The following is a 15,730-nucleotide window of genomic DNA, read 5'->3' on the forward strand; positions in this document are numbered from 1 at the left end:
TACTCCTCTCTTTGAAGTTCGCTAGTAGTCACTTATGATATAGCGCAGCTCAAAGCGCTAGTTGAGTAAGAAGCTAAGCGGATCCATGAAAATTTTGATCGTACATGTTCCTTTTTTGGTTGTTTTTTTCTTGGTCCGCAGGACCTTGAAACAGTCAATGTATCGACGCAATTTCAGCGTGCCTGCATATTCACTCGTGCACCATGGCGCGTAGCAGGCGAGTCCACTTATAAAGGCTCAGAAACGCAATAAACGCGCTAAAAACAAGCAATTACAAGCTTTCACAGGCTACGGCGCACGCGCTCTCAATGCAGACGCTCCCGAGATCTTCAGCACCATGGAACAACAGCGCTGCCGCTACTGTCACCCGCCGGAGAATCAGCCGAGATGCGGCGCAGCCACCTCGTTCACTCCACTGCCCCTTTCTAGTACACTGTAACTGTACCCTCGGCGAGTGCACACCGGTCTCTTGCGCGCGCGGCTGCTGCGTCGCGCGCGTAATTCAAAGCACTCGCTGGTAGGCAGCCAGCGGGCACAAGCCTGCTACGTGTTTCTCGCGCGTGCCGATCGTCTTCGTCGCGCCGCGGGGGCGTAGCCCGACCGCTCGCTTTGAGCGGGGACCACGGGGGGGTCTGACCTCCAGTCGCTATAGAAAGGCCACATCTCGGTATGCTCTGACCTCGTCAGCTGCGCTAAAGAGTGGCCTCCTTGCCTGGGTAAGGTACCATTCATCTCGCGGCATGGGGCAGCGAGATATGTCGCGTCTGCTCGGCGCTTCGCGCACCGAGTGGATGCGGCACCCTTGTCCGGGAAGGGCCGTTCACCCAAAACAAAACAGGACCCGTCCACTAACCAGGGGCGGGGCCCCCTACCGGGGTGAACGTAAATGGATGATGAGGGGTTGATGAGTGATATGTACTCTAGGACGCGGCGCTTTCGGGTGTCATCTCCCCTTCCTTTCTGACAACGGTAGGCACGTAGGGACGGCTTACTGCTCTCCCATAATTGAGTACCGAGTAATCAAAATCGTTAAACAATTTGTTCTACACACAGGTTTCAGAGGAACTGCAGTACATGTAGGGATGGTCTACGGGACGGCTTTATGCTCTCCCATAGTAGGGTACTGAGTACTCTAAATCATTAACCCCTTATTCTAAACACAGTTTAGACATTTGCTGATAACTACGTGTCTTCATTGTTCCTTTGATTCCGGGACGGTCTTTAAGCTCTCTCATAGTAGAGTACCTTGTACTCTAAATCATTACCCGCTTTTCACCCCCCCCCCCCCCATGTGAACCCCTGTTTGTGCATATAGCCTTCCTGTTTATATAAGTTTAATCATCTCTATGCTCATGAATGTCTTGTCCTTGTTGTACAATATTTACATTGTACATCACTGCATACGCAAATAACTTATTTTTGCTGTATGTACAGCTTGCACGTACATACGCATGATCATCATTCTCTATCTCTCTGTGTGCACATAAGCTATGCAAGATATATCTGGAAATAAAATTCTCTTAAACCAGTTCTGAAGGCCCGCCTTGTGTGCGCGTCGCTTTCTGACATATAGTGTGAATCTCTATGGCGTAATGTCCCTGGTCCAAGGGACGAAGCAATAATGACAGAATTGGAACGGCGTTATGAATTCTGCAAGGCAATGCGATCCGTGGTTGTTCTGGGATAATGTACGTGATATGACGCTCTCGGAGCAGGGTACTTGCGCTCAGGCGGGTGGTATGTGTTGCGACCATGCGTGTATACACATCTCGAGTCGTAGAGCTCAGATTGCGAAACAACTTCGGATGGTCACACGTGTCTTGAGTATAGGTGTTAATGAAAGATAGCGGTGTTGTATTTTTTGTCTCGCTAAAGATATGTACAAATGTACGCAGACATGTTAAACAGTCAAATGTGTACTGTTGCGTAACGATGCCAACAGCGACATGGATATTATCAACACCAGTAGCGGGAAGATATGCCCGAATGCTCTGTTGACGGTTGTCTTCCATGTGTGTATACTGCAAATGGGGATACATGCGTGTCCAATTTCTCAGTGTACAACGAATGTGTACAACCGATGCCTCCGAGATAGCTCCGGTAATGCCGGAAACCAACGGCAAAGAAAAAAAACTGATTGTGGTCGCGATCATTTTGTGATTTACCTACGACGCACGTATTCGCATTTTCTAGTTAAAGCCGGCACTTAGAGCCTTCAGAGCTCTAGAGCTCTATAGTGTGCGTAATGCTGTGTGGTGGTGATAACTTCAGATCGGTGGTCGCAGCATGTGCGATGTTTATCGCGGCCGGGCGTCACCTGTCAATAACAGGAGACCAACATTATCACACTTAGTCAAGCGAACGGCTACGGTGAACGCGAGTATTCGCATACCCAACACGTTCGCAACGGCTTGTATTAAGCGCACACGCGATTCTGCTTTGCGAAAGCTACGGAAATCATAAAACTGAAGTAATCTACGTCCGTGGCAATTCCCAACGCAACAGCAGTGCAGACTGGGGTATTTTTTCGAAGCGCGGAGCTATTGCGTCTGCTCGTTTTCGCCGTCGTTCAGGCGCAAGTGAACCAGCAAGCACTTCACGGCGGTTCGGTAACGTGTCCGACTAGCGGCGAGAAATACGTCGCTCTTTTTCTGAGTGTTCAATGCGAAAATACATCTAATATTTAGCCCAATCGTTGTTTTGTACGCTGTAGTTGTACCTGGCTGCGCAGCAAACTGTGCAATGAAGTCGGGGTTTGCACTACCCAAAACTGCGTCGACAAGCGGCGCTGAGTGTTCGCAGAACTCCAGAGTCTGACGTCTATACTAGAGTTGTAATATTGCATGCGCATTGCATCAAGTTAAAGTGACATGAAGTCAGGTGTCTGCTAACACTGATTAGCTGCTTTGATTCACCTGTTTGAAGCACTTCGTGGTTGGTGCACTCAACGAATCATCTGAATTAACTGGGTTGTGGCCAAATGTGACTGAATCCAGGGTTTTAGGGACCAGGGAACACGTCAAAATAATCAGATGTTCTGAATTTACAAAGGTCCAATCCATGAGCTTTTCTATATATATATATATACAATTTATAAATTGACACAAAACCCTTTAAGGTAATATCTAAAAAAACACAGGCTAAGCTACAAAACTGCAACTGAGAAATATTAATTATGCCCCAATTTTTTCTTCAGAGAGATCTAGTATGAAACTGCAATAATTACAATAAATCTCTGAAATACTAGGTAGATCAGTTAACTCAGTGTTTCTCACCAGTGTCCCTCTCGAGTGCAACGGTAATATAAATTCTGGGAATTATAATGGCGAATTCCATTGAGAGAACAGGAGTAGAGGGGCAGGGCAGTGAGCAGTGGGAGGCAGAGCATCGGGTGCGTGCCACTGGAATGTGGCACGCTCCCGAATGAGAGGGTGACGAGTGGGGAGACCATGTGATTGAAACCATTCCGAGTCCTAACATTCTCTGTGGGGCAGCAGCAAAATAGATGTGAAATCGGTCAGCCACTTGTTCTTCATAATCTTAATACAGAGGATAATGACGTATTAATTAGACGTTCAGCTGTCGATGTCGCCACCCGTTTTCAAACTACACATGGTTGCTACCGTTGCCGCTGCACTCGCTGGTTGAAGATTTCAGAGAGTGTGATGTTCAAAGGCCACGCGATTCGTCGTACTGAGCCTACTCCGCTTTTCAGGCGAGAGCCCTGCAAACTTCAGTGCTCTCGGCGCAGCGAAAGCACTCTTGCTCTACTAATGAATGACAGTGTTCATGTACCTGTTCGAGCATTGAAACATGCTGGCTCCGAAGAGAGCACTCTCAGCGTGCTTTTGAGCGCTCTTGTTCTCGCAGTGGAATTCGACATAAGTGCCAAAACAAAGTTATGCTTATAAGGCATGTAAAACATGTAAAACAGAGGGGAATCCAGAATAATTTCGGCGATCAGAGCTTCATGCATTAATGCGGGTGACATGTTCAACAGAGCATGGGCACTCCTGCATTTTATGCTCATTGAAGCAGCGTTGCGAAAAGTGAAACTGCGTTTCCATGCTTATCAAAAGTACAGGGACTGCGCTGTAGCAGCCATCAACCTGCATATGCCTGCAGAACAATGGCAGTACGCTTCGACCTACTGACACTGCAAGGCAGCAGTAAATTATAACCAAAAAGGAACACATCAGATACTAGGCACTTAACTTCTACTGAACAAATACTAGTACACAGATGCCACAATACAAACATATTGCAACGGGTATGAGCCTAGAGAGCAGAAAAAGAGGAAGACGTGAACTGGTGCAGCCTACCGACACCATCATTACTCGACCATCATCCTTGCCCGGCTAATAAACACCTTTCGACTTTAACCGTAACAATATCTTTTGGTGATTACCATGTACAAATGAAACACGATTTGAATTCTTCAATTTTAGCCAAAAGGTGCTACTCAAAGGTAAATGATTTAGCTTTCATGGTGACTTCTATGGATCACTAGTTCAAAATATGGAATATTCAATCCTTTATCTCCAAGCAAGATATGCGTTTTCTACATTAAACATCTAATGACACGTTAGAGGTTTTAATACAACTAGAGTAAAAAGGAAATTGGTTAGCATCATACTTTTGTGGTGAAGGCACTGTATTGCTTTTCCACTGAGTGAGGTACGTATGAGTGTTGAAAAAAAGAATGATAAATATAAGTGTTGAAAAAAAGAATAATAAAATCAATAATGTGTGAAACCACCTAGTTTAAGAACAAAGATTAACAAGGACAAAAATAGGGGAAAGATGACAACTGCATATTGAAGCTTAACTTTAAATCAGAATGACCTTGACTTGCATGTGAACTAGTGGCAGCATTACTTAGGAAATCATTGTTGTACACAATACTGAATCTCAGTATATCGAAGGGTGCTGAAATTTAGTATTAGGAACTACTTACAGCAGCATGCTCTTTACAAAAAATATAGTATGTACTATCGTGAGCATTACGAGTTCGAACACGCGAGCTTGTGGCAAATGGCCTCAAACCGAGATAATGCGATACGTGGATGGCGCTGCCAAAAGAAAAGGGGAAAAGGAGGGCGGTCTTCCGCTGACTGTTGACAGTCCCGCGTGATTGTTGCTGTGAAACGGCATGTGATCGCGTGCCATTGGCCGCAATAATAACACCTAAAGAAAATGCATCAAAAACAAAAGTGAAAGCTACGCATTAAAATACTCAGCAAACACCATCTAGATACAATAAAAGCATGGCCTGTGCATCACTGCAGACTACGTCACAGTCAATATTTTTATGGCTGCATAGCCTAATTGGTTACGGCTGTGCACGTAACCGCTAGCAGCCAGATATATGCTATAAACTGCATTTTGCAGCAACAATAACGAGGCGGGAGTGTAAACAGCAAGGAGAAGTGCACGGTCCTTTCCACTTTGTTTCTCAAAGCGGCCGCTGCGAATCAGCCGAAGTAGGATTCGAGGCTATACGCCCCGCATTCGCGTGTTCGAGCTCATATTGCTCACGATAGCACATGTTGAAATAACACATAATTTCTAACATTGCTATGCTCTGCATACACTTCTGCTATATAATGTGTAGAAGTGCTGCTGCTCACAAATGATGATGGCTGGACACTAATGAGCTGCAAGTTTAATTGAAAACAAAGCACCTGTCAATTTTTTTACACCTGCTCAGTCTCACAATGTTTTTACTCAGAACATGAGCTTCAAAAATGAGCAAATTAAACTTTTTTTTTTTTTTTTTTTGCATTGAAGTCAAGATTCCAGAACTCAATGTTATAGGCAGTCTGTGAATCAGAAAGCAGTCACCTGTAACAGTGCATTTAATGCTCTATGGGATGTTCTATCTCTCTTCTGGGCAACTGTGGGAGCAGGCAACTACACTCAAACCTGATTATAATGAAGTTAAACATTGCACAAAAATAAGTTTGTTACATCAAAACATTTCTTATGAAAAGATTTTCTTAAAACTGTAGCTATTGCAAGAGCATTGTTCATTTACTTCGTTATGACCAATGTTTTGTTATATCTGGGCTCATTATACCAAAGTTTCAGTGCTATCACATATACAGTGCTATCACATACACAGGAATACTTGAGGTTCAAGGCATTCAAAGCAAGCCTCCATGACAGAAAACATCTGTGAAATCACAATGCAGGTGCAACCAAACAAATGAAATACTGTCACAGTTGCACAGCTGACACAGTGTACAAATTGCACAGGATGCTTTATTCTACTCAAAGGTAATATCAAACAGTGCTGCTTTCAACAGCATCACTAAAGCAAAGCACAGTCTTTGCTTTCTGCAAGTGCTTCACCAATAGAGCGGCTATGAAACAGTGGGCACCCAAAATTCTTGACTAGCGGTCCTTGGTGTCCACAAAAGTATAGGTTGAAGGAAGGACACAACATAGCTAGGGTCACTCAGGTACACAATGTGGGACTATGTGACAGGGACTTACAGCAACGATGTAATTGCATGCAAACAAGTAAGCATAGTTTGCTGCTCCACTCTCTACAACACAAGATGATCCAGTGTCTAGGTCCTGAACATTACACATACAAAAAAAGCTACATAAATGCAATATCACACCAGTTTGTTTTCAGCTGTATATTAATGTTTACTGGGCTGTTTAGTTTGCTAACAAGCAATTGTACTCTTGCAACAAGTGCTACGAATTTTCACGTATCCATAAAGTAATAGGTAAAAACAAAAACGGAAAAATAACCACAGACCCAAGTACAAGCTTTACCATTAGCTCCAAGTAAATGAAAGCAATGATAAAGGGTCTGGACACCAAAACCATTTCAATGACATGTCTAACGTATGTGTAACAATATATAGTAAAACATCTCGAAAAAACAATAATGATGAATACATTCACCACTTAAGCAACTTGACACAAACATGAGTTGAAAGAAATTACCTACAAAATGCCCCAAAACAAGGTCTACAACGAAGCACGTAAACTAGATAAAAAAACGACTCAAGCTAAAAGGGTCAGCCCAACCAGCCACCAGCATTTAATAGCTAGATACTCATATGCACTCGCAAACATAAAACAATGATGTCTTTCGTAAGTATTATCCAATACTGGCAAGCAACGAGCACCTTATAAAAGCATTTCCCGAAGTACCAAAGTTCATGTATCGACACGATAGGAATTTCACATCTCGTTTAAGATGCAAGACGATAGTTATAGTGCGAGAAATAAACGACGACACAGAGACAAGAAGGACACGAATCTCTGTGTCGTCGTTTTGTTCTCGCGCTATAACTATCGTCATGCCATACCAACTAGCCCAAGCTGCCACACTTCAAGATACAAGACTTGCAAACACCTTCAAGATGATGTGATAGTTAAAAGCACCGCAAATGATTATGCCCATCAAATAATATCTAGCTTCACCTGCACTAGTTAAAACGTTATCTACATGATTGATTGTTCATATTGTCACAAACGGTGCATTGGCGAAACGGGACAGCTTGTTAATGTTAGATTAAACCGTAATCACGTGCACACTGCAAAGAAATTACTGAAAGCAGTGGCACAGCATTTCAATGTAGCAGGACACAACTTTAACGATCTCAAACTTAACATACTGTAGTAAAACTTCCAGCCTGCAAAAGACGGAAGATATACAGTCATACCTTATTTACCTTATTCAATGCACTGCAGCCAGCAGTTAAGAATATTTCTCAAGGGGCTCTTGAATCCATTGGATATGATACATACACAAAGAAAACCAATGAGAGTTTGTGGAGACTGAAGCTTGCCTGTTGCCATTGCGCAGGTTTTCACTTATTCTGCCGACCAACATGTCCGATCATGTCTCTCCTGTCCTCTGCAATCGTACAGCGATGACGGAGCAGGGTGACCTTAGCCTCCCTTGCCCAGCACAGGACCTCGACAGTGGCGATACGTGTGACGGTCTGAGACATTTCAAACACCGCGGGGAGACTCTTTTTGGACAGCGTAGGGTAAGCATGAGATTTTCTTTCCACCTAGCAGCATCCTTTACTGTGTATTTTTGCCGGTGGCGTAATTAAGCCCGTTTTGTTTCTCCCGGTGCACTTGGAGGCAGGTGAGATATGTTTTGTGGTGTTGACACAAGCAATAAAGTGTTGCAGATTTTCTGAAAGCAGTACCGTGTATTTGCCACACTGCGCTCGGCGCCTTTGCTGCCCAAACAAACGTGAGCAGCAGCGAGCTAGTTCACACAAGGCAATGACAAAACGCGGCTTTGTGGCTCAGAAAGTTTTAACACACGCTACAAAATGTCTGCGCATCTTTTATTTTTATTCAGGAATCACCTCTTCCCTTTCAACTTACACAATACGCCACAGCGCTGCCCCTGTATCCATAGTTGCCCTCCCCTCCTCCTTTGTTAAGATGGAGGATCGGGTACGAAGCGTAGATATGCTAGCACTAAGGAATTAAGTTCTACCCTTGAAGACATATCTGCTTGCCCAAGCATCGGCTCGAGGACACGACCCCTGTTCAAGAGTTTTTTTAATCGGAAGGTTTTATTTTCTCTTTCCTGCCATTGTATTTTTTATTCTTTTTCATCACCTCTAGGAAAATATTTCTACTTCAGAGATGGCACCACCGATTTGTCTAATGATGCTATTTGAAGCATCATTTAAACACATGTAAAAAAAGAAGAGATTCTGACCGGAAGCAAAAATTCGTCCAGTTTTTGCGACCCGATCTTTTCAGATAGTGAATATACTTGCTGATAACTTACTGTGGCACTGAAGGGTAAACTACGGGACTAAGCTTCTGCTTAAATGTTATTGACTCAAGCTTTCTAACAGCATTGAGGAGCACCTTTGTTTTTTGGAGCAGACAATGAGTCAGTGTACCTTTTACATGCCACAGAATAACAATTTTTTCTAGTTTGCAGATGACAAAAAGAGATATATGAATGAAATATGACACTCAGTGTTGTGTTTTGTCTTATTTTGCTTTTAAGACACCCATTCTTTCATCCCCAGCTTAAATCGATACAGATAATTTTTTTTTTTTTTTCAGAAGCACTTAATTATGCTTGTGCATACTTTGAATCCACAGCTATTCCTTCACAGCCACAGAAAATTATGGACAAGTATATAGCGTTATTATATAATTCACTATAAGGAGACCGCTAATACAACATACATATCAGATATTGCACATAGATTCAGCAAAGCACCGTGATGATGCTGTAAGTATTTTAAGGCCCATGCTTGACTTTTTAGTGCCTCGTAAACAACAGTGAACAAGATCAATAACAGGAACATTGGCAAGTTGGCCAGAAAATCAAAATTGTTCATAGAGACTACCACGCAAGGTGAACAGCCAACTCCTTCCTTCAGCAAGGAAGTTTCAAAGCAGTTTGAATGTGCCATCTACTTTTCAAAAAAAGTTATCTAGAGTGAAACAAAGGTATTCTTAATCAACAGGCAACCACTACGCAATTACAAAAGTAAAAGCATGCTTATAGCTTTAAGGTCATCCTACATATACCCTTGTTTGTAAGCTGACGAAATCTCGCAATGATCAGAGAAGTGGCACTTACAAGCCCTCAAAACTCTAATATTAGCATTCATGATCCCTTGCAAATTGCACTTGACACACAAATAAGTAAGCTATTCTTCAGATGAAGGCAGGATGTGAAGTTACCTTGAACACATTTCTGTGAGCATCTAGCCGAAACCCTGAGCAACCACAGACACCCTACAGGAAGCTTTTATTGAGAACACCATAGGTCGGCACTTTGAGAGACTACTCACTCATACTCACTCACCACAATTTTTTCAGCCTTCACCCTCACTCACGTTCATACTCACGTCTACTCCCACTTATAGGCCCTCACTCACGTTCATACTCACGTTCATACTCACGCCTACTCGCACTCATGAGTACTCACTAATGTTCATACTCCCTCCTTGTCACACTCAGAGTACTCACTCAAGTTCATACTCACTCTTTCTCACACTCAAAATACTCACATTCATACTCACACCTACCCCCACTCACCCCTACTCACTCACGTTCATACTCACTCTTTCTCACACTCAAAATACTCACTCACACCTACCCACACTCACCCCTACTCACTCACGTTCATACTCACTCCTTCTCACACTCAAAGTACTCACTCACGTTCATACTCGCTCCTACTCACACTCATGAGTACTCACTCACGTTCAAACTCACTTCTACTCACACTGAAATTACTCATTCACGTTCATACTCACTCTTACTCATACTCATGAGTACTCCCTCACGTTCATACTCACTTATACTCATACTTAGAGTACTCCCTCATGTTTATACACTCCTACTCACACTCATGAGTACTCACTCACTTTCAAACTTACGCCAACTCACACTCTAGACCCTCACTCACGTTCATACTCACGACTACTCACACTGATGAGTACTCACTCATGTTCATACTCACGCCTACTCACAGTCACTCACGTTCATACTCACGCCTACTCACACTCATTGTTCATGGCTCACGTTCATACTCACGACTACTCACACTCTTAGAGAAATACAGACTGCTGGGCGAGATTGTAATTCATTTTAACTGAGGAAGACACCTCGAGATAGCGTCTCGTGTCCAGGTGTCTCCATTTTGTACTTCAATTTTTCGTGCACCTCAATTAAGACTCATAGTTACTCACTCACCTTCATACTCATGCTTGCTCAAGATCATAGGCCCTCACTCACCTCCGCACTCACATAAGAATTCACCTTCATATTTACGCCTACCCATACTCAGGCGCACTCATCCACGTACTTTTACATTCACATACTTATCATCATCACAGCAGGACAAAGGCCTCTCCCCTGTTCCACCAGTCAACTCAGTCCTTTGCTTGCTGTTGCCACTTCATACCCGCAAACTTCCTAATCTCATCTGCCCACCAAACTTTGTCTCCCCTTTTCCCGCTTTCCTTCTCTTGGAATCTACAAAATAACCGGCAGAAAACGAAAGTAATGAACAACAATCTCGAAAGAAAACAGCGCTTCGAGATAGGTGGCAGTGCACTTGAAGTTGGAAAAGGTATATACGTCTACTTAGGACAGGTAGTACCTACGGAGCCGAGCCACGAGACTGAAGTATTTAGTAGAATAAGAGTGGGGTGGAGAAGATTCGGCAAGCATTCTCAGCTCATGGCTGGTAGATTGTCACTATCCCCTCAAGACGAAAGTATATAACAGCTGCATCTTGCCGGTACTTACCCACTGAGCAGAAACCTGGAGGCTTACAAAGAGGGTTGAGCTTAAATTGAGGACGACGCAGAGAGCGATGGAAAGGAAAATAGTAGTTGTAACCTTAAGAGTCAAGAAGAGAGCAGAGTGGATCAGGGAACAAACCGGGATTAAGGATATCATAGTTGAAATCAAGAAGAAGAAATGAACATGGGCCGGGCATGTAGCGCGTAGGCAGGATAACAGCTGGTCATTAAGCATAACTGACCGGATTTCCAGAGAAAGCAAACGGGTTAGGGGGAGACAGTAAGTTCGGTGGGCAGATGAGATTATGAAGTTCGCGGGTACATAATGGCAGCAGCAAGCACAGGACCGAGTTGAGTGGCGGATAATGGGAGAGGCCTTTGTCCTGCAGTGGACGTTGTCAGGCCGATGATGAATATTAACATTGAGGTAGCGTTACGTGTACTCAGGTTACTCAATAAACAATCGAGCTGAACAATTGTCACTTACTTTAAGGGTCGGTAGGTTCCACAAACAGGCAATGACTCAGCGCAATTAGACGCACCTGCACATTCATTTGTATGCCATGACACGTAGGAGACGCTGAGACATCGTTTAGAATCTCAGTAACATGTTACAAGCACTCAAAACGCGCTTTCATAGGCTACGACGCACGCGCGCGAAATAGAGACGCTCTTGACAGCTTCAGTATACTACACGGCCGCCGCTGATTACCCGCCAGAACCCAAGACGTTGCCATGCCATCCGGCTCGGCCGCTTCGTTCGTTCGACTGCCCCTAGCCCCTTCTGACTGCACTAGCGGGACAGGCGGGCGCCGCGGCCACCCCGGCCGCCCGGCCCCTGGTAGGTGTTCTGTGGCCTGGCGCGACCGTCAAGACGCCGCCTCCCCTCTCTGCCTCGCCTTCAGATGGAATGCGTTGCGTACGGCAGTTTTGCATTCGAGAAATTGTGCACATCTTCGGAGATGTTTTCCTTCCTCTGTGGGTCGCGCTCACGCGGAGACTTCGTTGGCTCCGTGCCGGCACTGACGATTGCAGGGGGCCTTATTTATGGATTTGCGGACGCGGTTAACGTTCATTGGCAGCGTGCGTACGCAGGGTTATCGCGGACAGCCGAATGAAACAGTGATTAGTGAGTAGCGTTATGTGTGTTTTTGTATTAGCCCGTGTCATGTGAATGATAGAATAAATTATCAAGGGTGATTAGGCTCTTATTGCATATTTTGTCTGCGCTGTTGAAGGCATAATAACCTGCCGAAAACTGTAGCGAGGGTAGAGATTGAAACAGCGATACGAACAGGGTCCGATTACGCTACCGCATACTATACTATTGACGGCGAAGCTCAACAGTCCTCCAAGCTTTCTTTTTTTTTTCTTAATGGGGCACTGAGAAGGCGAAGTTTGCACACAGCTTCGTGCTTGAGAGGTCATGAGATCACTTAAGGTTTTCGTTCAAGGCAACCTTCACTTGAGGGACGACACAGAGATAAAAACTGCAAAATCGCTGCGCACAATGTGCGTCGCGCACACAATGTGCTTTCTCTCGCGGGCCATTCCAGCATTTTTTTTTGTCGCTTGCGCAGTGCATTTCTTTTTTCCGAACTAGCTCGCGCGGCGATTTTTGTTAAAGGGCTTCTCAAGACCTTGTTTTACATGTATTATCAGCGGGTCGCGTAGACTGAAGGCGCAAGAGGTAAGTGCAGCAAGAACGGTAGCTATAGGGACAGGCAATTCAAAGTTATTCAGCCTAGAAAATTCAAATTACAATAAAATGGACGGCTACCCTCAACTCGAGTTTTGCGCGGTCACCTCGCTCCCCCCCTTATCTGATGTACGATGGCTCCCCCAGTTTCCAAACTAACTGAAGGCTTTTACGTTTAGTAAGCTTGCATGCCATAGTGCCCGTTATTTCCAACATATTGAGGACGCCGTTGCGATGGTTACAAATATTTATCACACTCATAGTAACTCACTCATGTTCCTACTCGTTGCTACTTACACTCACAGCAACTCACTGACCTTCGCAGTCAAGTCTACTCACACTCACGATTACTCACCCACGTTCCTACTTACTCCTAATCACACTCATGAATACTCACTCACGTTCATACTAACGAATACTCACACTCATCAGTACTCACTCATGTTCAAACTCCTACTCACTCACGTTCTCACTCACATTCTCACTCACGTTCATACTCTCTCCTTCTCACACTCAAGGTACTCACTCACGTTCATACTCACTCCTACTCACACTCACAAGCTCTCACTCATTCCTACTCACACTGATAAATACTCACTCACGTTCATACTCCCGGATACTCACACTGATGAGTGCTCACTCACGTTCAAATTCACATCTACTCTCACTCATGAGTACTCACTCACGTTCATACTCACTCATACTCACACTCAAAGTACTCACTCACGTTCATACTCACTCTTACTCACATTCACAATACTCACGTTCATACTCAATTCTACTCACACTCAGTGTACTCACTCACATTCATACTCACTCCTACTCACTCTCATGAGCACCCACTCACGTTCATACTCACTTCTACTCACACTGAAAGTACTCATTCGCGTCCATTCTCACTCCTACTCATACTCATAAGTACTCACTCACGTTCTACTGTCTCCTACTCATACTCATCAGTACTCACACTCACGACATTCAAATGAGTATGAATGAGTGTGAGTGAGTGTACTCATGAGTGAGTATGCCGAGCTATGATGAACACCAAAGGCTAAAACCTCCGACTAAACTGCAACTGCCGACCAAAACTGTTTGCCACGCCACCACTGTTGCGATACTTTCCCCATGCACCAAACGGCATGACAACTGCTGTAGCATTGTCCTGGGAAGCGAAGTGCATGGCTTGGTCCGTGACAAAGCCCGCTGCTTCAGCTGGTGAACTGCAGCTGTTGATGGCATCAACAATCTCCTGGTCTGACATGGCACAATTCACACCATCAGTTGTGAGGATCAAAAAAGCATCCTTGCCATGCTTCACCTGGGAAAAAAATTAAAAAAAAAAAGTGGCACACATATCAAGAGGAATGTGTAGAGCCATGCACTGACTGCATTACTCTACTGCTCAAGTAAGCTAATATTAGATGCACATTCCTCTTCAACTACAAAAACTGGCATTTAGTTGTACTCATGATATTACTATATGACCAGTGAAATGCTAAAAAGCATAATCAGGATGAAAATGAACGCACTTTTTGCAGTATAGTTGCATAAGCTGTACTAAACCTATCCAATGTTGCACTTCCATTAGCATAAAGAGCTACTTTGCAACTTCACTTTGAAACAAGTGAGCCTTAACTGACAGGATTGGGTGAGTAACTGTACAAAACAAAATGTTTGCTGCTTAAAAACCATCCTCCTCCTACTCGATTATCAGGATGACGAATTAGTGAATATTGTTTGGGAAGTGATTGCTCGAAATGATAATCATTTTTACTGCAGTGCAACTTGCATCATACATTCATGTACAGAAAAATCATGGTGCATTGATTATGAAAGGCAATATACGCCTTCGCTACCACTGTTTGGATTGGCAAGTGGACGGGTGGCTGGCAAGTGGACGGGTGGCTGGCAGACTGGAGGGCAGTCTCCACATTTATAGAAAGTAGTTAAACAGTCTAACTCTGTGAAGAGTGTTGGATGGCATGCAATACAAGCTCATGGTCCGCAACCTGCATAGTCCAAGTGCTGTGTTGAGATGGGCCAGTGCACATGCACAGTCTGGTCGACTGCATTATGCCCTTTTCTATCTGTACTCTTGTGCTCTACAGGCACTATCGCAGAGCGTGCAGAGCGAGCTGAGGAATTCGCAGAGCGTGCTGAGGAAGCCCGGCAGCTCGCGCGACTGCACATCGACCAGTCGCTGGCCGATGTGCAGTCGGGCAAGCTGCTGGGCTTCCTCAGCACGCTCTGCGAATTCTTTGGCGTCAGTTGCCAACTCATCGTCGTTGTCTTGACTTGGTAGGATAGAGTCCAGCACAGTTTGCAGATCTGCACTTCGCGGCCGTAAAGAAGCCAAAATGGCGTAAATCGCCTGGTCTCTTGCACGGCGGTATTATACGCGAAGGTTAGGTAAGATCCGGTCCCATGTTTTCTGCTGTCCGTCGATGTACATTGCGATCATGTCTGCGAGGGTCTTATTCAGTCGCTCGGTAAGTCCGTTGCTTTGCGGGTGGTACGCAGTTGTCTTTCAGTGTCTGGTGTTGCTTAGTTTGAAAACTTCGTCCATAAGCTGCACTGTGAAAGCCGTCCCTCTGTCAGTTATTATACTGGAAAGAGCTCCGTGTCGTAAAACGATGTGCCGCATGAAAAAATGTGCTACCTCAGAAGCCGTGGCTCGTGAGATCGCCTGCGTCTCAGCTTAGCGTGTCAAATAGTCGGTAGCAATGATGACCCATTTGTTGCAGTCTGCAGACAGGGA

At 44.5% G+C, this 15,730-nt stretch overlaps 1 protein-coding gene across 2 annotated transcripts in view; it reads right to left on the reverse strand.

Moving 5' to 3' along the window:
- Positions 1-6,244: 6,244 nt before the first annotated feature.
- Positions 6,245-15,730, reverse strand: part of LOC119161515 (protein phosphatase Mn(2+)-dependent 1K) — a 37,539-nt gene continuing 28,053 nt past the window's right edge. For both annotated transcript variants that reach the window (XM_075879098.1, XM_037414037.2), the window contains one exon: positions 6,245-14,290. In XM_075879098.1, coding sequence (XP_075735213.1) covers positions 14,024-14,290 — 267 coding nt within the window. In that variant the 3' untranslated portion in view covers positions 6,245-14,023. The remainder of the gene's footprint in view (positions 14,291-15,730) is intronic.

Source organism: Rhipicephalus microplus, chromosome X (assembly GCF_043290135.1).
Source record: "Rhipicephalus microplus isolate Deutch F79 chromosome X, USDA_Rmic, whole genome shotgun sequence".
Taxonomy (NCBI): Eukaryota; Metazoa; Arthropoda; class Arachnida; order Ixodida; family Ixodidae; genus Rhipicephalus; species Rhipicephalus microplus.